We start from the raw sequence: 26,934 nt of genomic DNA, 5'->3' as shown, positions 1-26,934 counted from the left end.
ACAATATTTAGGCTTGGGCTGATAAGTGGCAAGTAACATTCATGCCAAACAAGTGCCATGGAATGACCATCTCCAACAAGGGAGAATTTAATCATCCCCCCATGACATTCAATGGCATCCCCATTGCTGAATTCCCCACTATCAACATCCTGGAGGTTACCACTAACCAGAAACTGAACTGGACTAGCCATATAAATACTCTGGATACAAGAGCAGGTCAAAGGCTGGAAATTGGGCAGAGAATAACTCACCTTCTGAATCCCCAAAGCCTGTCCACCATCTACAATGCACAAGTCAGGAGTGTGACAGAATACTCTCCACTTGCCTGGATGTGTGTGGCTCCACCAACATTCAAGAACCATCCAGGACAAAGCAGCCCGCTTGATTGGCACCCCATCCAGCACCTTCAACATTCAATCCTCCAGCACCAATGCACAGTGGCAGCAGTGTGTACCATCTACAAAATGCACTGCAGAAACTCACCAAGTCTCCTTCCACAGCATCTTCCAAACCTGTGACCTCTATCACCTAGAAGGACAAGGGCAGCAGATGCATGGGAACACTGCCACCTGCAAGTTCCCCTCCAAGCCCCTCATCATCCTGACTTGGAAATATATCACCGTTCCTTCACTGTCACTGGGTCAAAATCCTAGAACTCCCTCCCTAACAGCTCTGTGGGTGTTCCTACATCACTTGGACTACAGTAGTTCAAGAAAGCAGCTCCACCATCACCTCTTCAAGGGCAATTAGGGACAGGAAATAAAAGCTGGCCTAGCCAGCGACACCCATATCCCATGAACGAATAAAAAAATTCTACCTCAACGTCTTTACAAATATGCGTCAGTTGTGGCCAGTGGGTAGTGCCTTGAGCAGAACTTTTAGGATGGTGGGTGGGCATGATCAGCAGGCTGACGATTGGCTGCGGAACAGACTGCCGATCACGATCACCCCCTGACCGCGAGTTCACGCTGGCTGGCTGACTGACCGCCAGCCAGCGTGAACCACGCGCTGAGAAGCTCAGCGCTGCCGGGGTGGGAGGGGGGAAGAGGGCGGGCACTGGAGCCAATGTGAGCGCGGGCCAGCATGAGAGAATGCTCTCTGAAGGCAGAGAGCTGCCTCAGGGAGCTGCACAACCGAAAATGTTCAGCTAAAGTTTCGAAAAGCAGAAAATAAAATGTCCAAGCGTCCCAATCAGGCACCTGAAAACATACATGATGAAAATGCTGTCCACCAATTTTTATTTTTATTTTATTTCATCATGGAAAGCTTATCCCACCCTTGGATAAGGTTTCATGAAAAATGTAAAGGCCACCTGGCCAATTCACCTGTCTGCCAACCATAAAATTAAAGACAATCGCGCTGTTAATTACCTTAATTGGCTACTAAATTGTCAGTGGGTGCGCTTCCGACTTTTGCGCACCCCCCCCCCCACCATCCGAAATATCGTGCGAGCACAGGATGATGTCAGGATGCTCGCCCGACGTCATCTCTTGCGATTTCAAGCCGGATCAGGTCGGGTGCACACCCGCTCAATCAGAATAAAATTTTGTCCCTTGAGTCAGAAGAGCATGGGTTCCAATTCCACTCAAGAGATTTGAATATCTAATTAGGCTGACACCCTCAATGCAGTACTGAGGGAGTGCCACACTGTCAGAGGCCTTATATTTGATGAGCCTTTAGCCCCTAATCCCCTCTCTGGTGGATGTAAAAGATTCCATAGCACTATTTGAAGAAAAGCAGCCAAATCTCCCATGTGTCCTGGTCAAGCATCCCTCAACCAACATCACTAAAACAGATTATTTGATCATTATCATATTGCTGGTTGTGGTAGCTTGCTGTGCATAAATTGGCTGCCATGTTTCCTACACATTTTACACTGCGATTGGTTAGGATCTCGAATGGGCTATCTGAGACTCCTGGAGGTAGAATCAACCTTGGCTTTCAAAAGGGAATTCGGTAAGTGTCTAAAAAGAAAAGATTTGCAGAGCTAGTGAAAGGGCTGGAAAGTGGGACTCACTGCCTTGCTCTTGCAAAGAATTGGCATGGACACAACAGGTCAAATGGCCTCCTTCTGTGCTGCAACTACGCTGTGATCCTATCATACAACAATATCCACACTTCAAAAGTACTTCATTGGCAGTAAAGTGCTTTGGGATATCCTGAGGTCATGAAAGGTTTTATCCAAATTTTGTTTTATTTAAATAATATTACTCTTGGGAGGATGTTGCCCACGCACATGCACACGCACACACACACACACACACACACACAAACACACACACACGACAGATTAACTTACTGGTTGAATTCAACTTATGAAGTTATTTCAACAGAAACTACAATGACCTCAAAGACCCTTGGGTATAGTAGCATATTGGTTATGTTATTGGACTCATAATGCAGAGGCTTGAACTTATGATTCAGAGTCATGACTTCAAATTCCACCATGGTAGCTGAAGAATTTAAATTAAATAAATCTGGAATTTAAAAAAGGTTAGTATCAGTAATAGTAAGAATGAAGCTACTGATTTGTTGTAAAAACCCACCTGGTTCACTCATGTCCTTTAAGGAAGGAAGTCTTCCATTCTACATGATCTGATTTATTTACCTGACTCCAAACCAACAGGAATGTGGTTGACCTTTGAAATGGGTGAGCAAGACACTTAAGTTGCATTCAAGAAGGTGACTCACTTCCACCTTGCAGGGCAATTTGGGATGGACAATAAATGCTGCCCTTGTCAGTCATGCCTATACACCATGAATGAATTAAAAAAATGAAGGCTGGAGAGACTCAGTGCCCATATAAGCCATCTTTTACTACACATGATTGTGGATCACCTCACCTGCTTCAGATGTTTGGAAATGTATCCACTCAGTGAACTCAGAACGCCCGACTTCATTACGACAGCTAAGTCGGACACTGCAGGATGTGAATGGGCTCAGGCCTCTGATTGTATGCCTGTATGGTGGAACAGGAAATGTCTCCTCAAAAGATATGTTGTAATTTGAAGTAACATTCACCTTGTTGGGATCATAAACCTAGAGAGGCAGATAGACACACACACATACACAATTTGTTAAATTACAGCCAAATGACAGAATATCCACAGCCAACTTCATTATAAAGGAATAGAAGGTTCCTAATGCTTATAGAAGCCCTCCAGTACCAGCACCCCAATCACCGACACAGTCTCTCACTCCAGTACCAGTTCCTCCATCATAAGCAATTTTCCACAATCCAGGACCAGCACCTCCATGACGAACACTGTGTCACACTCCAGTACCCGCACTTCCATCTCGAACACTGTGTCACACTCCAGTACCAGCACCTCCATGACAAACACTGTGTCACACTCCAGTAACAGCAACTCCATCACCAACACAGTCTCACAATCCAGTACCAGTTCCCTCATCACCAGCACTGTCTCACACTCCAGTACCAGTTCCTTCATCACCAATACTGTCTCACGCTCCAGTACCAGAGCCTCCATCACCAACACTGTCTCAAATTCCAGTACCAGATCCTCCATAACTAACACTGTCACACATTCCAGGACCTGTTCCTCCATCACCAACACTGTTGCTTGCTCCAGTACCAGCAGATCCATTACCAACACTGTATCACACTCCAGTAATAGCACTTCTTCCAGCAACACTGTCTCACACTCCAGTGCCAGTGCCTCCAGCATCAACACTGTCTCACGCTCCAGCACCAGTTCCTCCATCATCAACACTGTCTCACACTCTAGTACCAACACCTCTATCACCAGTAATGTCTCAAATTCCAGTATCAACACCTCCAGTGGCAACACTGTCTCAAATTCCAGTACCAACACCTCCAGTGGCAACACTGTCTCGCACTGCTGTACCAGTTCCTCGATCACCAACACTGTCTTACACTCCAGCACCAGCTCCTCCATCACCAACAGTAGCTCACATTCCAGCACCAGTTGCACCATCACCAACACTGTCTCACTCTCCAGTGCCAGTTCCTTGATCACCAACAGTCTCACAGTCCAGTACCAGCAACTTCATCACCAACACTGCCTCACACTCCAGTGCCAGTTTCTCCATCAGGAACACTGTCTCATTGTCTAGTACTAGCACCTCCATCAGCAACACTGTCTCACACTCCAATTTCCATTCCCCCATCACCAACACTGTCTCAAAGTCCAGTCCCAGCACCTCCATCACGGAAACCGTGTCACACTCCAATACCAGTTCCTCTATCACCAACACAGTCTCATAATCTAGTACCAACCTCTCCATCACCAGCACTGTCTCCAACTCCAGTACCAACACCTCCATCACTCACACTGTCTCTAACACCTGTACCAACACTGATACCAGTGACACTGTCTCACACTCCAGTGCCAGTCCCTCCATCACCAACACTGTCTCAAATTCCAGTACCAGTTCCTCCATCACCAATTGTCACACACCCCGGCTTCAGCACTTCCATCACCAACACTGTCTCACACTCCAGTACCAGTTCCTCCATCACCAACACTGTCTCACGCTCCAGCTTCAGCACTTCCATCACCAACACTGTCTCACACTCCAGTACCAGTTCCTCCATCACCAACACTGTCTCACGCTCCAGCTTCAGCACTTCCATCACCAACACTGCCTCACACTCCAGTACCAGTTCCTCAATGCAGTTTCTTCTGCTTAATGCTCATGCAAAGCACTTTGTCGCACTTCGCTAAGTTAAAGGAGCTATATACATGCAAGCTATTGTTGCTATTGATAGGTACAACATCTCAGCTCCCACATGCACAGGAACTGAAGCAAATAAACTTATGGGCCATGCAGTTCGAGATGGAAGATGTGTGAATCTTTGACTCAGTTTTCATTGTTGTCCTTCAATTATTAACAAATATCACTAAGCTACCTACAAACATGAAATGGTTCAATTCATTGGCTCACTTTGGGCTCATTAAACTGATTCCCAAATATCATCTCCTGAGGTAGTTACTGCAGGCAAAAGTTACATAGAAGAAAATAGCTTATTTAATCCTTTAATTGAAGAAGAAAACCAGAAAATCATTTACAGCAACCTGGTCTAATCCACCCTGGGCAGTTGCTTTCCACAGGTAGTATTTCCATGGTCCCATCAGTAAATTCCATGCACCATTTGAGCTGCTCTGTGTGCATTTAGCACTACAGTCTTCAACTCCATCCTTACTATTTCTTTCTAAAGGAGACGATCAAAGCTGCATTAATTTAGAAAGCAGCTGATCAGTTTTGGAAGTGAGTGGACCCAGAGGTTACAAACGTAACAAAAGCATTAGTCTAACGACAAGAGTCTCTACAAGAAGAATGCACCATTTGTAGCTAACTAAGGAAATTGTGGGCAGGTATCAAATTGAGGGAAACGGCATACAATTCTGCAAAGATTATTGGTAGGCCAGAAGATTGGGAAAATGTTAGAAACTAGCATAGGATGACTAAAAAAAAGGAGAAATTAGAATTCGAGAGCAAATAAGTAAGAAATATAAAATCAGTTAGTGCTTTTCCAAGTATATTACAAGGAAGAGAGTAGCTAAAGTAAATGTTGATCCCTTAGAGGGTGAGACTGGGGAATTAATAATAGGAGACAAGAAAATGGTTGAACGTCTGTCTTCATGGTAGGAGACAGAGAAAGAATCCCAAGAATAACAGGAAATCAAGAGGCAAAAGGGAGAGGGGAACTTAAAATAATTTCGATCGTTAGAGAAAAATTATTAGGTAAACTAATAGGACTAAAGGCTGACAAGTCCCCTGGACCTGATGGCCTCCAGCCTAGTGTCTTAAAAGAAATGGCTGCAGCCAAAATTCCCTAGATTCTGGAGAGGATGCAGTGGATTGGAAAACCGGAAAATTAATACCTCTATTCAGGAAAGGAGGGAGAGAAAAGCAGAACACTATTGGCCGGTTAGTTAACATCTGTCATTGGGAAATTGCTGCAGTCCATTATTAAGGAAAGAGTAGTAGAGCATTTAGAAAATCAAATGCAATCAAGCAGATTCAACATGTTTTTATGAACAGGAAATTGTGTTTGACAAATGTATGCATGTTCTTTAAAGATATAACAAACAGAGTTGATAAAGGGGAATCAGTGTTTGGATTTCCAAAAGGCATTCGATATGGTGCCACATAAAAGGTTACTACACAAAAGAAGTGCTTATGGTGTTGGGGGTAAATATTAGCAAGGATAGAGGATTGGCTAACTAACAGGAAACAGATAGTTGGGATAAAATGGGTTACTTTCAGGTTGGCAAACTGTAACAAGTGGAATACCACAGGGATCAATGTGAGAGCCCCAACTATTTGTAATCTATATTAATGACTTGGATGAAGGGAATGAGTGCATTGCAGCCACATTTGCTGACGCTACAAAGTTAGGTAGGAGTGTGCAAAAATTTGGCTGATAGAGCATAATGTGGGAAAATGTGAGGTTGTCAACTTTGGCAGGAAGAACAAAATGCAGAATATTATTTAAATGGAGAAAGACTGCAGAATACTGCAGTACAGAGGAATCTGGGTGCTCTCATACATGAATCACAAAGATTTAGCATGCAGCTACAGCAAGTAATTAGGAAGGCAAATGGAATGTTGGCCCTTATTGCAAAGGTGGATGGTGTACAAAAGTGGGAAGTCTTGGTACAGTTGTGCAGGGCATTGCTGAGATCACAGCTAAAATACTGTGTATTGTTTTGGTCTCCTTACTTAAGGAGGGATATACTTTCATTGGTGGCAATTCAGAACGGGTTCACTAGGTTGATTGCTGGTTTGAGGGTTTTGTTTTATGAGGAAAGGTTGAGCAGGTTGGACCTATACTCATTGGAGTTTAGAAAAATGAGAGATGATCTTATTGAAAAATATGTGGGAGCTTGACAGAATAGATGCTGAGGGTGTGGGATGGACTTAACAGGGTGCTCTAGTCCACACACCCTTGGCTAAAAGGTTTTTAGGTGTCTAATATAAATAGAATTAAGACGAGAAAGTCTGGAGCAGAAGGCTGAGCACTGATGTAGCTGACTGAAACTCACTGTGCTGTCTGCAGTGATGCTATTTCATCCAGGGTGAGCTGGCTGCTCTAAGCTATATTGTAGGAGAAGGCAGAGTCCAGGAGTTTAAGTGAGAGTGAGAGGGAGTGTGAGAGGGTATGTGATAGAGAAGCAAGAGTGAGTGTGAGAGGGTGCATGTGAGACTGCGAATGTGTGAGAGGGTAAGGGTGAGTAACAGAGACTGAGGGCAGAATTTTTCTCCAGCGGGATCTTACAGTCCCGCCAAAGTCAATGGACTTTTGAACGGCTTGCCGCATTTTACGGCCCTGATCTCACCACGATAGGGCCGTAAAATTCCACGCTGAGACAGTGACAGAATGAGTGAGTGTGTGTGTGAGTGTGAGAGAGAGTCAGGGTAAGTAAGAGAGAGAGAGGCTAAGAAAGAGAGCAAGAGAGTGAATGTGAGAATGAGGAAAATATAAAATGTGCTGTGGTATCTCTCATGTCACTTGGTGACGGGCTACAGAGAAGCCCTGCCTATAACCTGGTGCCTGTGTGGTCTGGCATGGCATGGAGTAACACCAAGGGTATGGGAGCTACTTATTAAACATTTTGGAAAAGCACTTCTCTGTGAAGGAATTGAAGTCTCACGATCATTCCAAAGTTGATGGACAGAGACCCCAGTTTTGAGGAGGGCATACGGAAGTTTCTAGACTCTAAAACAGATACCTGGGAGTATGTTTACCAGCAATATGTGCCTGGTGCATAAAGTGGGAATTAAATAGAGTGCAGATCTTTTCTGCTGAGCTTATCACATGAATTCTTAGGCTTGATGGAGCTCCACTTCCAGTTGGATTTATGTCTAAAACTCCAGGTTGGGATCCAGAAGAAGACTCAATTTTCCAACTAACCTCTCCATCTTATGTGTGGAGTCAGAAATTATTAAAGTTTATAAGAAACTTTCAATAACAAAGAACTATAACCTTGATCCAGTTTCCTGTCCTATTTTGATTCGGAGAAAGATGGGACCCTTGGCAGCCTGAAGACTATTTCCAGCCAGATGACAAACTTTGCCCAAGTAACCATCCACACCTCTTTATGTGAGAAGAATACAAAATGTTCCTCTCCTGAGCTGTAACCTTGTTCAATACAAAAGCCCTCTGTCTGTGACTACAGACCATGTACTAATTGGAATCTGGCAACCCTATGAACCAAGATTTCACAATAGGGGGGCACAAATTTGGAATCAGACCAAACATCCACAGCCCAAACCACTTCACTACAATCTGAGATGTCTAGAGAAAACAAAAATGTGCTGTTAAAAATGTAATCCCAAGAACAATTGGTTCAACAGAAAACACAAAATTGGGACCCGAACAAGGGTTTATGTACATACAATTACTTCAGATTACCTCACAGCCCTGCATTGCTTCAGTGGAGAAGGCCCAACCAAATTACAGGCACTTAACTGGCCAGAAATAGGCCTCTCCAGGGATTAAGGACCCCAGAGCAGAAATCCCGCCCGCAGAGAGCTACCAGCCAGTCAGAGGTCGGCAGACCTACAATATACCCAGTGCCACCAAGAGCAGTGGGTGTTGCCAGTAATAAAAGGATATATCAATAGGGTGAGATAAAGTTATGTGGGAAGAACTCATGTGGAGCATAAACCAGTTGAACTGAATGGCCTGTTTCTGTACTGTACTTTCTATGTAATTCTACGTACAGACAATGTTAAAGAAGGAATTGGCTTGGTTTCTGACACAATGGGCCTGATTTTAACTCTAGTGGGTGGGGTTGAATGAGTTAAAATTTCATCCAATAAGTACAAGGAGAATCTGCACAATCTGATCACCGCTGCGAGAGTGACCGCACTTACTTGAGCTGTACAGGCCTGAAGCTTCGAGAAGCCGTCAAAGGCAACAGTCCAACTGATGCTGACATTGTTGGAAGTCTGGCTGTTGATTCTCAGCTTGGTGGGCTTGGCTGGTGAAACTGAACAAGAAAATTACTCAACAATTGGTGCATGGGGAGGCCACAGCCAAAGGACTCATCAGCTCCAGTGCAGAATCTCGGTTTGAGCTGACAATGCAAAACACTGTAAATAAATCCTGTGGGCAACACCTGCCCAGTCATAGACTTTCTAGAACAGAGGTTCTGTTCAGCATTCTACATCCAGGCTACATCTGACTATCAGCTTGAGAACAAGAGAATAAGAGAGTGAGTCACATTGCATTTGTTTTTAAATCATGTGACAACTCGCATAGCTGTTCCAGGAACCCGTCAGTCAGCATGTAGGAGCAAGAGATAAGTAACTGTGTGCTCTTAAAGGGACAGCCTTCCCCAAACAATACAATTCTCCTTTGAAAAGGGAAATTCATTACTGGTAGCCAATTAAGACCATGTTAATAACAGTTATCATAAATTACAAAACAGCAGAGCAAACTTATTACCCTTAAATGCAGAAGAGAGGAGAAGGGGGAGCATGGAGCATGGAAGGGAAGGAAAAGAAGAAGAGGCAGGAATGAAGGAAAAAAGAAGGGAAGGGGGAAAAAGTAAGGAAGTAATGGGGGGAAACAGAAGGAACGGAAGGGAAGGAAGAGGAGAAGGAAAGGGGGGGGAAGAAGGATAGGAAAGGGATGGGGAAGCATGAGGAGAAGGCAAGAAATCAATGAAAGGGAAATGAAAAGAGAAAAGGCGAAGGAAGGAGGTTGGAGAAATGAGAGGGAAAGGAATGCAGGTGAAGGAAGGAAGGAATGAGGAGGAAGAAACAGGGTAAGGAAGGAAATGGGAAAGAAGGAAGGTGTGAAGGAAATAGTTGTAAGAAGGGTCCATTAAGGGAAGGAGGGAAAGGAAGGAAGAAGGTAGAAGAAAGCAAAGAAGGAAAGAACAGAAGAGATAAGGGGGTTGAAGGAAAAAATGAAAGAGAAGAAAGGGGCAAAGGGGATGGGTAAGAGTGTAAGAGAGGAGAAACAGAAAGAGAAAAAGGATGAAAAAATACCACTTGCATTTATATAGCACGTTTAACATTGTGAGACATCGCAAAGTGCTTCATGAGAATGATTATCAAACAAATTTTAACACTGAGCCACTTAAGGAGATATTAGAAAAGATGACAAAATCCTTGGCCAAAAAGGTAAGTTTTAAGGAGCATCTTAAAGGAGGAAAGTGAGGCAGAAAGGCAGAAAGGTGCAGGGAGGGAGTTTCAGAGTTTAGGGCCTGGGCAACTGAAGGCACAGCCACCCATGGTGAAGCAATTAAAACAGGGGGCCAGGGTTGGAGGAGATTTACAGAGATAGGCAGAGGCAAGGGCACAAAGGGAAGTGAACACAAGGATTATAATGTTTCAATTAAAGTATTGTCAGAATGGGAGCCAATGTAGGTGTTATGACACAGCAGTTGTTAAAGGCTGAGTTATATAAATCTCAGAGGGAAACTTGAACAATTGTCATAACCTATACTGTCAATTGGTATATTTGAGATACAGCTCTGAATTCAGGAATAAGACCACCGAGCCTCAAAAGATTTTCTATATAAAATTAAATTAAACATTTATTAATTTAACAACAAATTAAACACATACACATATCTACAAATTATTACCATAATAATTTTCAAACAAATCCCCAAATTAATCATTCCCAGGTAAATCCCAAGGCAACAGTAACCCATAGACGTTAAAAAGATGCCAGGCAAAGCACATTTGACCTTATGAATTCAAAATGAGGTTCCTTTCAGTTTGGTTCCTTTGCAGACACCATTGTAGGCTTACAGGCTGGTTAGATCTTAAATGCCTCTGACCCACACACACACACACACACTCCTTTTCGTTTACACCTAGCTTCCCCTTTGAATGTAAATTTTCCATTGTATTATTAGGTTTTTTAATTTTACCTTTCCTAACAATAATCCTATCATTCCACCAATTTTATTAGTAATATAAACACATTGCTTGGTGTCTCCCAGCTAGGTGCAAGATTTTACCTATTCTCTTAAATGGTTTATTCAACAAATACAAATTTACACTTTACCTTCTCCTCCTTACATTTATCTAATTGATATATCAAACTGCTATACACCACAACACCCAGACTAGCTGGCTTTAATCCATTCGGACACACATAGACACAGACACTACAATTCCAATTTAATAATAATTTCCAATAACGTTATAGATATTAATATGTCTTCATGACAGTAGGTCAGCAAGTACAGGGTCAATGACTGAATGGGACCTGGTGCATGATTGGATATGGGCAACAGAGCTTCTGATGAGCTCAATTTTACGGAGGTTGCAAAGTTGGTGGCTGACCAGGATGGCATCGGAAAATCAAGTAAAAAACTATCACAGCATGGATAAGGGTTCCAACAACAGACAGAAGAGAACTGGACAAACTGTGATTGTGAACTTACCTTTGACATTGGCACTAGCTGTCCGGGAAACGGTTACTCCCTTTGAGTTGTGTGCTTCGCAAGTGAAGGTGGTCAGCCTTTTAATTCCTGAGGACAACGATTGCAGAAAAACAAGATGTTACATTCTACAGATTCAGAGCAACCACCTCCCCAACCCAGTTGAAGAGACAAAGAGAAGGAAGAGTTCATGCAGTTTGCTTTTGTATTGGGGACAGAATGAGACATCATAGAGAATCAGTAATGCCTCTGAATTAGCTGGTTTCAGCTGAGACAGAAGTAGGACAATACAATTGGCTTCACAGGAACAGAAGGAGGCCATTCAGCTCCTGGAGCCTGCTCTGCCATTAATTAGATCATGGATGACCTGACCTCAACTGCATTTAAACCATTTGTCCCATATCTCCTGCTACCTTTGCCACACAAACCTCTATCAATCCCAGTCTTGAAAGCTCCTGTTGAGCTCCAGGATCCACAATCTACTGGGGAGAGTCTCAGATTTCTTTGTGTGGGAGATTGTTTCTGGATTTTGTTCCTGAATGAACTTCTGTCTTTGAGTTAGAGAGGAGGAAATTATCAACTCAAAATTCCTGGATCTAATCACTGCCCACTGACCTCCCCCCGACGCCCCTTCTGGGAAATGTGTGTCTGCAGAAGTTAGGCAATAACAAGGACAGGCTCAAATGTGATGCCTCCATAGTCGGACAGTTTCGGGTCACCAGTGGAAGTAAAAGGCTGCCAAAACTAATGAGTGCCCTAGACAGTGCCATCACCTATCAGAGCAGGAGAGCAGAAAAGAGGAGATGCAAGAACTGAAATTCTGAATGTTGCTTTCTGCATCACCCTTCCCTTCAGCAGTTCAGCAATAAAGGGCCAGTCATGACCCCATTTTGTGTTAGGTCCTTTTTATATGCAAATCAGGGGCCTTGCACCAGGTTGGTGCACCTGCTGCAAGATTGGTTTGCTCTGAAAGTGTGGTCAGGAAAACAAGGCTTACATGGTGGTTGATTGGTGGTTATTATTGTATAAGGGTCTGACATCGAAAGATGTGGGACTGGGTACAGTACTGCCTGCACTGTGATGTAAAGGACCACATGACCTGAGTCTAGAGGGCAGCCTAGTACTGGACAGAGACATGTGTAGAGGCAAGCATGGAGACAGCTCTTAGCTTAGACCTTATACTGTGTATATGTATTTAGTTACTAGTAGTTAATAAACGCTTACTGTTAAACTATACAAGATTCAGAACCTCTTCATGAGACCTACTGCACTACACACAACATCTTACAACTGTTATTATTGGGACAGTTGCACAACCAACATGGTAAATTTCAAAAAGAATTTGGAGCTGGAAGGGCAAAGATTATTCGAAATATAAACCATCTGAACCTCTCAACTAGATACTGGCCTGTAACTCACTCCCTGATAACAGGCCAAAATACTGACATTTTCTTTTCTGGTTGTCACTTTTTAGAATTCTTTTTGCCCTTGCAATTCCAAGTGCCTCTTCAACTGTCTTATGGTCTGTATGTGGGCTCACTCCAGGTATTAATTATTCTATATAAAAACCATCTGAACCCCTCAATTAGGTTCCAGCCTGTATCTGACTATCCTCTTCATTCTGCATTGTGCTTTTATTAATCATTGGTATGCATTAAATTGCTATATGTGTGTCCGTACATGCTGAATGCTGTCCCTGAGTTTTACTCAGTGGGGGGACAGACCTTCAGGCACCTGGGCTGATGTGGTTGTTGCAAGTAAGGCAGTTTGGCACAGTTACAAGAGAAATCCCTCCAAACATACTCACCTTCCCCACCTCTGTTTAAAGAACATTGATAGCAGGTGGATATCTAGGGGAGGAGGTTGCTGACAACTGCTTGCCTTCCAAGGAAATGCAGATCAGCAAATTTATTCACAAAGCAGTTCACATGCAAGCAGCAAAGCAAGATTCAACCTGTTGGAGGAGCTGCTAATTTCAAGCTGCAGATTTCTGTGAAAATGTTAATCTAATAGGTTTTCAATGAAACAATTACAAGAACTAGAGTCCCTGCTGGCTTCAGGAAAGAGAACCAATTGTGAAATACAACTGGTGCCATGTTACCCGGGCAGCACTGGCATTTGCAAAGAGGCTGGTGCACATCTTCTGCGCAAAGCCAACATTCTCAGGCATGCAACTGTTCCTCCGCCTAGGGCAATACTAGCATTCTTACACGGGCTGCTCCATTCTGTTTGGGCACTGCCAATAGCGCCAAAAAGGCTGGTGCCAGAGTGTATGGTACAGTGCCAAAGAGACTTTGTTAATTCATTTTGGACCTGTACAATTGTTGGGTTCTCACCTCTGTCCTGGACAAGAGCTGGCACTATTTTTTTCTGTGGAAAGCAATCGATTAATGGATGCCCATTAATGGATGGAGTGGATCCCATTCGGACAGTATGAAAGCTGATTTCAGCCAAGCAGTAATACACTCTCAAAGCATCTGATAGCTATCTGCAGCACAGCAATTCAATTCAATTCAAATGGCTGAACAACAAAGAGGTAGAACATAGCAACCCCACTGAGAGTCAAATAGCAAGACTGTGACAAAATCCAAATGACAGAATATGATATCGGCACTGTGGTGGACTCCCAGAGAGAATTTGATATTGATAAGCTGATGGACTCCCAGTGAGTGAGCTCAATATCGATAGTGACAGACTCCCATTGAGAGTTTGATATAAATACACTGACGGACTCGCAGTGAGAGAGTTCAATAGCGATACCATGTCAGACTCCCAGTGAAAGAGTTCAATATCGACACGATAACAGAATCCCAGTGGGAGAGTTCACAATCGGCACTATGACACATTCCTAGTGAGAGTTCCATATCTTCACTAGCACAGACTCCCAGTGACAAAGTTCCATATCGGCAATGTGAAAGACTCCCAGTGAGAGAGTTCCATATCGACACTATTTCAGATGCCAGTGAGAGAGTTCCATATTGACACTATGACACGCTCCCAGTGAGAGAGTTCAATATCAACACTATGACAGACTCCTAGTGAGAGAGTTCCATATCGACACTATGACAGATTCCAGTGAGAGAGTTCAATATCGATACTATGACAGACTCCCAGTGAGAGAGATCAATATCGACACTAACACAGACTCACAGTGCGAGAGTGCAATATCGACGCTATGACAGATTCCGAGTGAGAGAGTTCCATATCGACACTAATACAGACTCACAGTGGATGAGTTCAATATCGACACTATGACAGACTCCCACTGAGAGAGTTTGATATTGACACTAATACAGACTCATAGTGGGAGACTGCAACATCAACACTATGACAGACTCCCAGTGAAAGTGTTCCATATTGGCAGTATGACACACTGCCAGTGAGAGCGTTCAACATCGACACTATGACACATTGCTCGTGAGAGAGTTCAATGTCAGCACTAATACAGACCCCTAGTGAGAGAGTTCAATATCGACACTAATACAGACTTCCAGTGAGGGAGTTCAATATCGACACTATGACAGATTCCCAGTGAGAGTTCAATATCGACACTATGACACATCCCAGTGAGAGTTCAATATCGACACTATGACACATTCCTCGTGAGAGAGTTCAATATCGACGCTATGACTCATTCCTCGTGAGAGAGTTCGATATCGACACTATGACAGATTCCAGTGAGAGAGCTCCATGTTGACACTAATACAGATTCCCAGTGAGAGGCTTCCATATCGGCAGTATGACACACATCCAGTGAGAGAGTTCAATGTCAGCACTATGACAGACACTATCCAGTGGGAGAGTGCAATATCGACACTAATACAGACTCCCAGTAGAGTTCAATATCAACACAAATACCGACTCACAGTGAGAGAATTCAATATCGACACTATGATAGACTCCCAGTGAGAGAGAGTTCCATATCGACACTAATACAGTCTCCCAGTGAGAGAGTTCAATATCGACAATATGACAGATTCCCAGTGAGAGAGTTCAATATCGACACTATGATAGACTCCCAGTGAGAGAGCTCAATATCGACAGTATGACAGACTCCCACTGAGAGAGTTCGATATCGACACTAATACAGACTCATAGTGGGAGAGTGCAATATCGACACTATGACAGACACCCAGTGGGAGAGTTCAGTATCGACACTATGACAGACTCCCAGTGGGAGAGTTCAATATCAGCACTATGATAGACTCCCAGTGAGAGTGTTCCATATTGGCATAATGACACACTGCCAGTGAAAGCGTTCGACATCGACACTATGACACATTGCACGTGAGAGAGTTCAGTATCGGTACTAATACAGAATCCCAGTGAGAGAGTTCAACATCGACACTATGACACGTTGCTCGTGAGAGAGTTCAATGTCAGCACTAATACAGACCCCTAGTGAGAGAGTTCAATATTGACACAATGACAGACTCCCAGTGAGAGTTCAATGTCGACACTATGACACTTTCCTCGTGAGAGAGTTCAATATTGACACTATGACAGATTCCTGTGAGAGAGCTCCAATGTTGACACTAATACAGATTCCCAGTGAGAGGCTTCCATATCGGCAGTATGACACACATCCAGTGAGAGAGTTCAATGTCAGCACTATGACAGACACTATCCAGTGGGAGAGTGCAATATCAACACTAATACAGACTCCCTGTCAGAGAGTGCAATATCAACACTAATACAGACTCCCAGTAGAGTTCAGTATCGACACTAATACCGACTCACAGTGAGAGAATTCAATATCGACACTATGATAGACTCCCAGTTAGAGAGAGTTCCATATTGACACTAATACAGTCTCCCAGTGAGAGAGTTCAATATCGACACTATGACAGACTCCCAGTGGGAGAGTTCAATATCAACACTATGTCACATCCCAGTGAGAGTTCAATATCGACACTATGACACATTCCTCATGAGAGAGTTTAATATTGACACTAATACAGACTCACAGTGAGAGATTTCAATATCGACACGATTTCAGACTCCCAGTGAGAGAGTTTGATATCGACACTAATACAGACTCACAGGGAGAAAGTTCAATATCGGCACAATGACATACTCCCAGTGAGAGAGTTCAATATCGACACTATGACAGACTCACAGTGGGTGAGTTCAATATCGACACTAATACAGACTCCCAATGAGAGAGTTCAATATCGACATGATGACAGACTCCCAGTGTGAGATTTCAATATCGACACGATGACAGATTCCCGGTGAGAGTGATCCATATCGACACTAATACAGACTCACAGTGGGTGAGTTCAATATCTACACTAATACAGACTCACAGTGGGAGAGTCGATATCGACACTATGACACATTCCTTGTGAGAGAGTTCCATATCGATACTATGACAGACTCTCAGTGAGAGAGTTCAATATTGACACTATGACACATTCCTCATGAGAAGTTCAATATCGACGCTATGACACTTTCCTTGTGAGAAAGTTCAATATTGACACTATAACAGATTCCTAGTGAGAGAGTTCAATATCGACACTATGACAGATTCCTAGTGAGGGAGTTCAATATCAGCACTATGATAGTCTCCCCGTTAGAGAGTTCCATATCGACAATAGAAAGATTCCTAGTGAGAGTGTTCAATATCGGCACTATGACACATTCCTCGTGAGAGTTCAATGTTGACACTATGTCACTTTCCTTGTGAGAGAGTTCAATATCGACACTAATACAGACTCCTAGTGAGAGAGATCAATATCGACACTAGTACAGACTCACAGTGGGAGAGTCAGTATTGACACTTTGACACACTCCCAGTGAGAGTTCCATATGACACTTTGACACATTCCTCGTGAGGGAGTTCAATATCGGCACTGTGATAGACTCCCAGTGAGAGAGTTCAATATCAACACTAATACAGACTCCCAGTGAGAGTTCAATATCGACACTATGACAGACTCACAGTGGGTGAGTTCAATATCGACACTAATACAGACTCCCAGTGAGAAAATTCAATATCGGCACTATGACAGACTCCCAGTGAGAGAGTTCCATCTTGACACTAATACAGACTCTACAGACTCCCAGTGAGAGTGTTCCATATTGGCACTAATACAGACTCCCAGTGAGAGCGTTCAATATCGACACTATGACATACTCCCCGTGGGAGAGTTCAACATTGACACTATGACATATTCCTCATGAGAGAGTTCAATATCAGCACTATGACAGATTCCAGTGAGAGAGTTTAATATCAACACTAACACATACTCCCAGTGGGATAGTTCAATATCGGCAAAATGACAGATTCCCAGTGAGAGAGTTCAAGATCGACAGTATGATAGTCTCCCAGTGAGAGAGTTGCATATCGGCATTATGACACATTCCCAGTGAGAGAGTTCAATATTGGCACTATGATGGACTCCCAGTGAGAGAATTCCATATTGGCACTATGGCACATTCCCAGTGAGAGAGTTCAATATCGACACTATGACAGACTCCCAGTGAATGATTTCAACATCAACACTAACACAGACTCCCAGTGAGAGAGTTCAATATCGACACTATGACGGACTCCCAGTGAAAGAGTTCAAAATCGACACAATGATAGACTCCCAGTGGAAGAGTTCCATATCGGCACTGACAGATTCCAGTGAGAGTGTTGAAGATCGGCACTACGATAGAATCCCAGTGAGAGAGTTCAATATTTGCACTATGATGGACTCCCAGTGAGAGAGTTCCATATTGATACTATGACAAATTCCCAGCGAGACATTTTGATAGCAATATTTGGATGTATCCCTGCTTTAACTGCACGGTGATGACCCTTACATACAGCTGCTAATTGTCAGGCTTTGATCAGAAGGCTCATTAGCACTGCCAGTAGATCATTGGATGCCTGTTCTGAGGATCTGTTAACTCTAGGTGACTACTTTTAATGAGTAGTCTACCTAACGCTCACACAAGTCGTACCTTTAACTGTCAGTACGGAAGGGGATTCTATCCCTGTTCCTTCGACTAGGACCCCTCCCATCCTCCATAATATCTCTGTCGGCGTTGGCCTTCCAACAGCAGCACAGGTCAGGTTGAAAGGTGTATCTTTAAATACAATGATGTCCTGTGGATGCACTGTGATGTATGGCAGACCTAATCAGGAAAAAAGAGGAGTCATTATATACCAACCACATAAATCCTAATTACAGCACCCCTCCCAATAAATAACATTGGCATGATTTTTGGCACTCCAATTGGTGTCATTGCCATTAATTACCCACACTCCATTTACTACCCAACTGTAGAACAGACAGAATCAACACCCCAAAAGATTATTGTTAGCATGAATCCACACTGGCCTTTAATACTGACCTTGTAATGTCCATTACCTTAAATCCTACACACTGGCCATTTGTCTAAGTTCTTACACACTGACCTTCTTTATAGATAATGAATGCCATTAATCTAAACCCCACACAATTACTCTAGATACAAACCCTGCAATCTCCAATGTCCTAAACTCTACACAATTATCCATGATATAGGCCCTACAATCACCTTTGTCCTAAACCCTATACGATTATCCTCATTGCGGACTCTGCAATCTCCATGATCCCAAAGCGAATACACTGAACCTGGACGCTGATTCTCCAACATGCCGAATGATAAAACTAGGTATCGTGCCTATCTCCCACCCCCCATGTTCACTTCAATAAATCCTACGCACTGACTGACTCTCCCTTGCCCAGGGCAACATTAATATTTACTTCCTCACCTTCAACGGTTAAAAAGGCCTTCTTTGAGTTAATATGAATGCCTTTCACACTCGCCGTGCACCAATACCAGCCCATGTCTATTTGCTGCACGTTTATCAACCTGAGAAAAAGAAATGGATGCAGAGGTTTATCACAATGAAACTTATTGCAAGCAAGTCAGTTTTGTTCAGCTATTAAAGTAATATCACTGATTTAATTCAAAGAGACAGCACAGACTCTAAGTATTTGTGGTTTTCCTCCTTTGCTAGAATGTCTATAGAGAAGTGGATCACACATTGTGCAACTAAGCCACACAGACCAAGAAAGGTCAAAGGTCAACCTGCAGTCTGGACCGAGTCACCTGATCTCAACCAGGGCCGTGACGGCAACACTGCAACTTGACTGTAATGCCCCTGTCAACTTGAGGGTCCTGGCTTCTGATGGTCATTCAGTTGGATAGTGCCAACTGTTAGACAGCAGGTGAGGCCAGTGTCAGGATCAACTGCCGTCCACTCCCATACGTTGTCAAAATACCTGCACAATGTTTGAGGTCACGCGTCAAGAGAGGCCACTTGGCTTTTGCATTTGTATGGCACCTTTCATAGAATCACAGAATCACACAGTGCAGAAGAGGCCCTTTGGCCCATCGAGTCTGCACAACACATGAGAAACACCTGACATACCACCTAATCCCATTTACCAGCACTTGGCCCATAGCCTTGAATGTTATGAAGTGCCAAGTGCTCATCCAGGTAATTTTTAAAGGATGTTAGGCAACCTGACTCCACCCCCTCCCAGGTAGTGCATTCCAGACTGTCACCACCCTCTGGGTAAAAAGGTTTTTCCTCACATTCCCTCCGAAACCTCCTGTCCCTCACCTTGAACTTGTGTCCCCTCATGACTGACCTTTCAACTAAGCTGCTCCCTATCCACCCTGTCTATGCCCCTCATAATCTTATACACCTCGATCAGGTCGCCCCTCAGTCTTCTATGCTCCAACAAAAACAACCCAAGTCTATCCAAACTCTCTTCATAACTTAAATGTTTCATCTCTGGGAACATCCTGGTGAATCTCCTCTGCACCCCCTCCAGTGCAATCACATCCTTCCTATAATGTGGTAATCAGAACTGCACACAGTACTCCAGCTGTGGCCTCACCAAGGTTCTATACTACTATAACATGACCTCCCTACTTTTGTAATCTATGCCTCGATTGATAAAGGCAAGTGTCCCATATGCCTTTTTCACACCCCACTAACATGCTCCTCCGCCTTCAGAGATCTATGGACACACACGCCAAGGTCCCTTTGTTCCTCAGAACTTCTTAGCGCCATGCCGTTCATTGAATACTTCCTTGTCAAATTACTCCTTCCAAAGTGTATCACCTCACACTTTTCAGGGTTAAATTCCATCTGCCACTTATCTGGCCATTTGACCATCCCGTCTACATCTTCCTGTAGCCCAAGACACTCAACCTCACTGTTAACCACCCAGCCAATCCTAGTGTCATCCGCAAACTTATTAATCCTTCTCCCCACATAGTCATCTATGTAGTTTATATAAATGATGAATAATAGGGGACCCAGCACAGATCCCTGTGGGACGCCACTGGACATTGGCTTCCAGTCACTAAAGCATCCTTCTGTCATCAAGCTCTGCCTCCTACAACTAAGCCAATTTTGAATCCACCTTATCAAATTACCCTGTATCCCATGTGCCTTTGCCTTCTTTATTAGTCTCCCATGGTGGGACCTTGTCAAAGGCTTTGCTGAAATGCATATAAACTACATCAACTGCACGACCCTCATCTACACACCTGGTCACCTCCTCAAAAAATTCAATCAAATTTGTTAGGCATGACCTCCCTCTGACAAAGCCATGCTGACTACACTGATCAAACCTTGCCTCTCCAAGTGGAGATGAATACTCTCCTTCAGAAATTTCTCCAATAGTTTCCCTACCAGACATGAGACTCACTGGCCTGTAGTTCCCTGGCTTATCTCTACAACCCTTCTTAAATAGTGGAACCACATTAGCTGATCTCCAGTCCTCTGGCACCTCCCCCGTGGCCAGAGAGGAATTAAAAATTCGGGTCAGAGCCCCTGCAATCTCTTCCCTTGTCTCCCTCAGCAGTCTGGGACACAAATCATCCGGACCTGGAGATTTGTCCACTTTTAAGCCTGCCAACACCTCCAATACCTTGTCACTCCCAATATCAATTTGCTTAAGAACCTCGCAGTCTCTCTCCCCGAGTTTGCTACCTTCATCCTCATTCTCCTGGGTGAAGACGGACGTGAAGTATTCATTCAACACTCTAGCGATGTCCTCTGGCTCCACCCATAGATTGCCCCCTTGGTCCCTTATGGGCCCTACTCTTTCCCTGGTTATCCTCTTCCCATTGATATACTTACAGAATATCTTGGGATTTTCCCTACTTTTACCAGCCAGAGCTTTCTCGTATCCACTCTTTGCTCTCCTAATTGCTTTCTTAAGCTCCACCCTGCACTGTTTGTACTCCACTAATGCCTCTGCTGATTTGCTTCCCTTGTACCTGCTAAAAGCCTCTCTTTTCCTTCTCATCGTAACCTGAATATCTCTGGTCATCCATGATTCTCTGGGCTTGTTACTCCTTCCTATCACCTTAGAGGGAACATGTTGAGCCTGTACCCTCCCATTTCCTTTTTGAACACCTTCCACTGCTCCTCTGTAGATTTCCCCACAAGTAACTGTTCCCAGTCTACCTTGGCCAGATCCTGCCTTATTTTACTAAAATCCACTCTCCCCCAATCCAAAACAATTTTTTGCAACTTGTCGATTTCTTTGTCCATAACAAACTTAAACTGTACCATGTTGTGGTCGCTATCACTAAAATGCTCCCCCACCACCACCTCAGCTACCTGTCTGGCTTCATTCCCCAGAATTAGGTCCAGCAATGCGCCGTCCCTTGTTGGACCCTCTACATATTGACCTAAAAAGTTCTCCTGTACACATTTCAAGAAATCCACTCCATCCAAGCCCATAACACTATGTCTATCCCAATTAATGTTGGGAAAGTGGAAATCACCTAATATAATTATCCTATTGTTTTTGCACACCTCCACAAATTGTGCACATATTTGTTCCTCAATTTCCCACTAACTATCTGGGGGTCTATAATAAACATCTAATAATGTGGTTGCCCCTTTATTATTCCTAAGCTCTACCCACAAAGCTTCATTCGATGCCCCCTCCAAGATATCATCTCTCCTTACTGCAGCAACGGACTCCTTAACTAATAATTCAATGCCTCCTCCTCTTTTACCCCCTCCCCTGTCTCACCTGAAGATTCTATATCCTGGAATGTTGAGCTGCCAATCCTGCCCTTCCCTCAACCACGTCTCAGTGATGGCTACTATATCACAATTCCACAGGTCAATGCTCACCTTTAACTCATCCGTTTTACTTGTAATACTCCTGGCATTGAAGTAGAGGGCATCCAGCCTTGCCTTACTCCCTTGAAGCTTATTGGAGATATACTCCCTCTGACTTGATTGTTTTGCTGTATTATGATGTGTCCCTATTCTGCTAACATTCTGTGTGCCCTCGTCCTGCCGAATTACTTTAAACTCCTCCCAACAGCACTAGTAAATATGCCCGCAAGGATGTTAGTCCTGCTCTGGTTCAGATGTAGACCTTCCCACTTGTACAGGTCCCACCTTCCCCAGAAATGGCCCCAGTGATCCAGGAATCTAAAACCCTCCCTCCTGCACCAACTCTTAAGCCACGTATTCATCTGCGCTATTCTCCTATTTCTGAGCTCGCTAGCACATGGCACTGGGAGTAATCCAGAGATTACAACCTGAGAGGTCCTGCTTTTTAGTCTACTGCTAAACTTCCTGAATTCTTGATGCAAGACCTCATCCCTCTTTCTACCTATGTCATTGGTACCAACATGTACCATGACCTCTGCCTTATCACCCTCCCCCTTCAGGATGCCCTACAGCCTTTCAGTGACATCCTGGACCCTGGCACCAGGGAGGCAACATACCATCCTGGAGTCACATTGACGGGCCACAGTAGTGCCTATCTGTTCCCCTGACTATAGAATCCCCTGTTACTATTGATCTTCCTCCCTTCCTCCCCTCCTGTACAGACAGGCTGCTTAAGGTGCCAGAAGCTTGGCTCTATCCGGACTCCCTGGAGGAACCAGCACCCTCATCAGCCTCCAAAACGGTATACCAATTTGAGAGCGGAACCCCAGGGGACTCCCGAACTACTGCCTGTTTCTCTTGGACTACCTGGTGGTCAGCCATTCCCTTCCTTCTTCAAGTCCCTTCATCTGCAGTGTGACCACCTCTCTAAACATGCTATCCACAATGCTCTCAGACTCACGGATGCTCCACAGTGTCCCCAGCCACCGTTCCAGCTCTGAAACCCGAGCTTCCAAGAGCTGCAGCTGGACACACTTCCTGCACACATGCTGGTCCCGGGCACTGGAAATGTCCCCGGCTTCCCACATGGAGCACGAGGAGCACACCATGGCTTTGAGCTCTCCTGCCATGACTTATCCCTTTAGATTAAACCTTTTAAGTCAATTACCTAGGGCCCTTCTTTCCTGATCCTCGTTACTGCACAGTATACAAACTGTAAACCACAAAAAGACCTTAAACTATAAGCGATTAAAGTAGTAAATACCTTACCCACTACTTACCAGTGATTCCTTTCCCTTGTAGCCTCTACCGCTGCAGCACGCTCTGAAGGTTTAAGAAGTTAGATAGCAAGGAAAAAATGCAAAGAGCACCTTGTCCCCTATGCACTGAATTCCCGCTTTGCACCAAATTCCGAATACCCACTCTGGCTGTGCCCCACTCAGGATGTGCTCGGTCTCCTGTTCATGTGCAAGCACACTGTAGCGTGCTTCCAGATAGTCCCTTTCTTAAATAGAGCTGACTTGACTCACCACTAGTTAAGCTACAAATAGTAATTAACCCCTATTCAGGCCCTAATCAGGCTTCAGGTGACTGACAGTTAACTGTCACACCGTCAGCTGAGTCAGCTACCTTACCAATTTTTTATGATCTCAGGATTTCCTAAAATTCATTACAGGCAATGAAATGTTGTAATGTAAGAAACATGGTAGCCAGTTTGTGCACAGCAAGATTCCACAAACAGCATTAAGGACAGGATAGCTGTTTTTGAGATGTTGGTTGAAGGATGAGTATTGGCCGGGACACTGAGGGACAGCTCCCCTGCTTTTCTTCAAAAGAATACTATGGGATCTATTACGTCCATCTCCGAGGACGGACAGGACCTGGGTTTAGTGTCAGGGCTGCACTGGAGCGCCAGCCTAGATTTTTGTGCTCAGGTCTCTGCAGTGCAAATTGAACCCATGACCGTCCGACCCAGAGAGGAGAGTGATACCCACTGAGCCCGCTGCCAACACCACCTTACAATGTTGGTGAACCACGGGTACTGGATGCCAACATGACTCAGCCTTCACTAGGCAAAGGGAAAAAAATGAAAACAAACTTTCCTCTCCTTAAACACCCATGGAAGACAACTCAGAAGGAGGCAGTACATCACGTGGCATCAGCATGTCACCCCTGATGGCCACATTTCCCGACAGATTGGGAATATGCAATGAATTAGCAGTCAAAAGCCCTGCCATGCATTCTACCCTCTGATGGTGCAGCCATCATTTTAGTCATTCCCTCCATGATTTTCTGTTGCTTCAGCCAATGCTGAGATAGCAACACAACAATTACCTCAGTATCCCTCAGTTGGGGAATGGAATAACCCACCACACTACGGTATGTACAATGAACTCCCAACATCCATAAACCTTGTACACTGACCCTATCTACCATTCCAGTTACAAGTCAAGAAATAACCTAAGTCCGACTGGCGATCACCATAATAAGAAGAAAAAAAAGACCTGCATTTGTAAAGCGCCTTTCACAACCTCTAAACACCCCAAAGTGTTTCACAGCCAGTAAAGTCCTTTTGATGTGTATCACTGTTTTAATAGAGGGAACACCGTAGCCAATTTGCAGACGGCAAACTCCTACTAAAACAATGAGTTAAATAATAAGATCATATGTTTTAATAATGTTGGTTGAGAGTTAAATATTGTTCAGGACACTGAGGAAGAACTCTCTTACTCTCCTTTGAAATAGTAGCATGGGAACTTTTGCATCCACCTGAGAGGGCAGACAGGGATGGGGAATGCACCAGGGAACAGCTGCCCTTCCCCCTCCTCCTTGTGCTTTTGCTTAATTGAAAAAGAGACAATGCCTGAACATGTTCTCTCTGCTGGTGGAAGACAGGGCTCTGCACATGAAAATAAGTAGCTTCTAGTAAGTGAACGTGCGAGTCCGATTGACGATCTTTTTTGGTTGTCAGTGCATCCAAAAGATAGCACATTTGACAGTGCAGCACTCTCACGATAATACACTGGGACCGTCAGCCTAGATCTTGAGCTCACCTCTATGGAGTGGGCCTTGAGCCCACTCAGGCAGCGGAATGCCTGTTTGGGTTTGTGGGATTACCTGATGCTGCTCAGCAATTCGTCTTCGCTAAGGTGCAGGCTGGTGGACTCTACGTCTTGTAGCTCTCTGCCGTCCTTTAGCCAGTAGATAGCAGGCCAGCCCGAGAACCCCTTCCCCTTCAATTGACATCCCATCTGAGTATTCAGGCCCAGTGAGACTGTGACATTGGTGGGATCGGCCACAAACTCCAGCCCTGTCAAAAGAAAGGAAATGAATAAGAAATTGCTCATCAAGAATATTTTACTGAATGTGCACATCAACAGATTTAAGCCAACCAGAGGGGATTGGCTTTGCCCCACACTCTTGTCTTTGCTGAAAGGGGTTAGATCCCCCGATTGTCTTGTAAGAAAAGAGCCCACTGGTCTGGAATCAAGCCGTATTGAGCAAGTATGGCTTGTATTCCCTTGAACATAGAAGGTTAAAGGTTAAAGGATGACCTAATTGAGGTGGTTAGAGATCAAAGGTGATGCTAGGGGAGATAGGGAAAAACTATTTGCTGTTGTGGCAGAGTCTACACAAAGGGGGCATAGCCTCAGAATTAGAGCCAGGTCATTCAGGAGCGATGTCAGGAAGCACTTCTTCCCACAAAAGGCAGTGGAAATCGAGAACTCTCTCCCCAGTAAAGCTGTTGAGGCTAGTGGGGAGGTGGTGGGGGGTGGCGCAATGGGGTTGGGGGGAGGGGTGGGGGCAGTCTAGTTGAAAATTTCAGAAAGGAGATTGATAATTATGGTATGAAGGTTACTGAATCACATCAGGTCGATGCAGTTAAGATCGGGCATGATCTAGTTGAATGACACAACAGATTTGAGGGGTTGAATGGCCTCCTCCTGATCCTATTCCTGTGTTCCAAAGCCCAGATTCAATCCCCAGCCTATACTGAGCTGTCTGATCTCATGCCAAAGGTGCAGTTGATGCTTTTAATTGGCCTCAGCACCCCTGGGCTATGGCAGGGTCTGGGCATGGTGGGGATGGGGAGGAGATGAAATTGGCCTGGCTTCTCATTCCTGATTGTTATCCAACAATGCTTTGCAGGGAGTGTTTTAATGCCCCATATGTTGAAGTTAAATGTCTAGGATCGCACATGATGAGCAGCCACACATAACATATCTGGAGGCAGTTTATCAACTGACAAACCTGGCATTAATGAAGTGTTCTTCGTTGGAGCTCTGGCCTTGTCTTCTTACTTGGAGAATGCCCATGGTCCTAAAGCTGCTTTCTACTCTTTCCTGCTAATTATCAGCCTAGGCTCACTGGCAGCACTCTCACCTCCAAGTCAGG

General features: G+C 44.3%; 1 protein-coding gene across 2 annotated transcripts in view; it reads right to left on the bottom strand.

Moving 5' to 3' along the window:
• Nucleotides 1-26,934, bottom strand: part of tyro3 (TYRO3 protein tyrosine kinase) — a 101,459-nt gene that overhangs the window by 52,598 nt on the left and 21,927 nt on the right. For both annotated transcript variants that reach the window (XM_041213812.1, XM_041213813.1), the window contains exons 2-7: nucleotides 25,657-25,849; nucleotides 19,150-19,250; nucleotides 18,354-18,527; nucleotides 11,403-11,489; nucleotides 8,869-8,984; nucleotides 2,844-3,039 (exon numbers count right to left, since the gene is read on the bottom strand). In XM_041213812.1, coding sequence (XP_041069746.1) covers nucleotides 2,844-3,039; nucleotides 8,869-8,984; nucleotides 11,403-11,489; nucleotides 18,354-18,527; nucleotides 19,150-19,250; nucleotides 25,657-25,849 — 867 coding nt within the window. The remainder of the gene's footprint in view (nucleotides 1-2,843; nucleotides 3,040-8,868; nucleotides 8,985-11,402; nucleotides 11,490-18,353; nucleotides 18,528-19,149; nucleotides 19,251-25,656; nucleotides 25,850-26,934) is intronic.

Source organism: Carcharodon carcharias, chromosome 20, assembly GCF_017639515.1.
Source record: "Carcharodon carcharias isolate sCarCar2 chromosome 20, sCarCar2.pri, whole genome shotgun sequence".
Lineage (NCBI taxonomy): Eukaryota > Metazoa > Chordata > Chondrichthyes > Lamniformes > Lamnidae > Carcharodon > Carcharodon carcharias.
The sequence above is the reverse complement of the archived record's forward strand: the minus strand, read 5'-3'. Positions and strand labels throughout refer to the sequence as shown.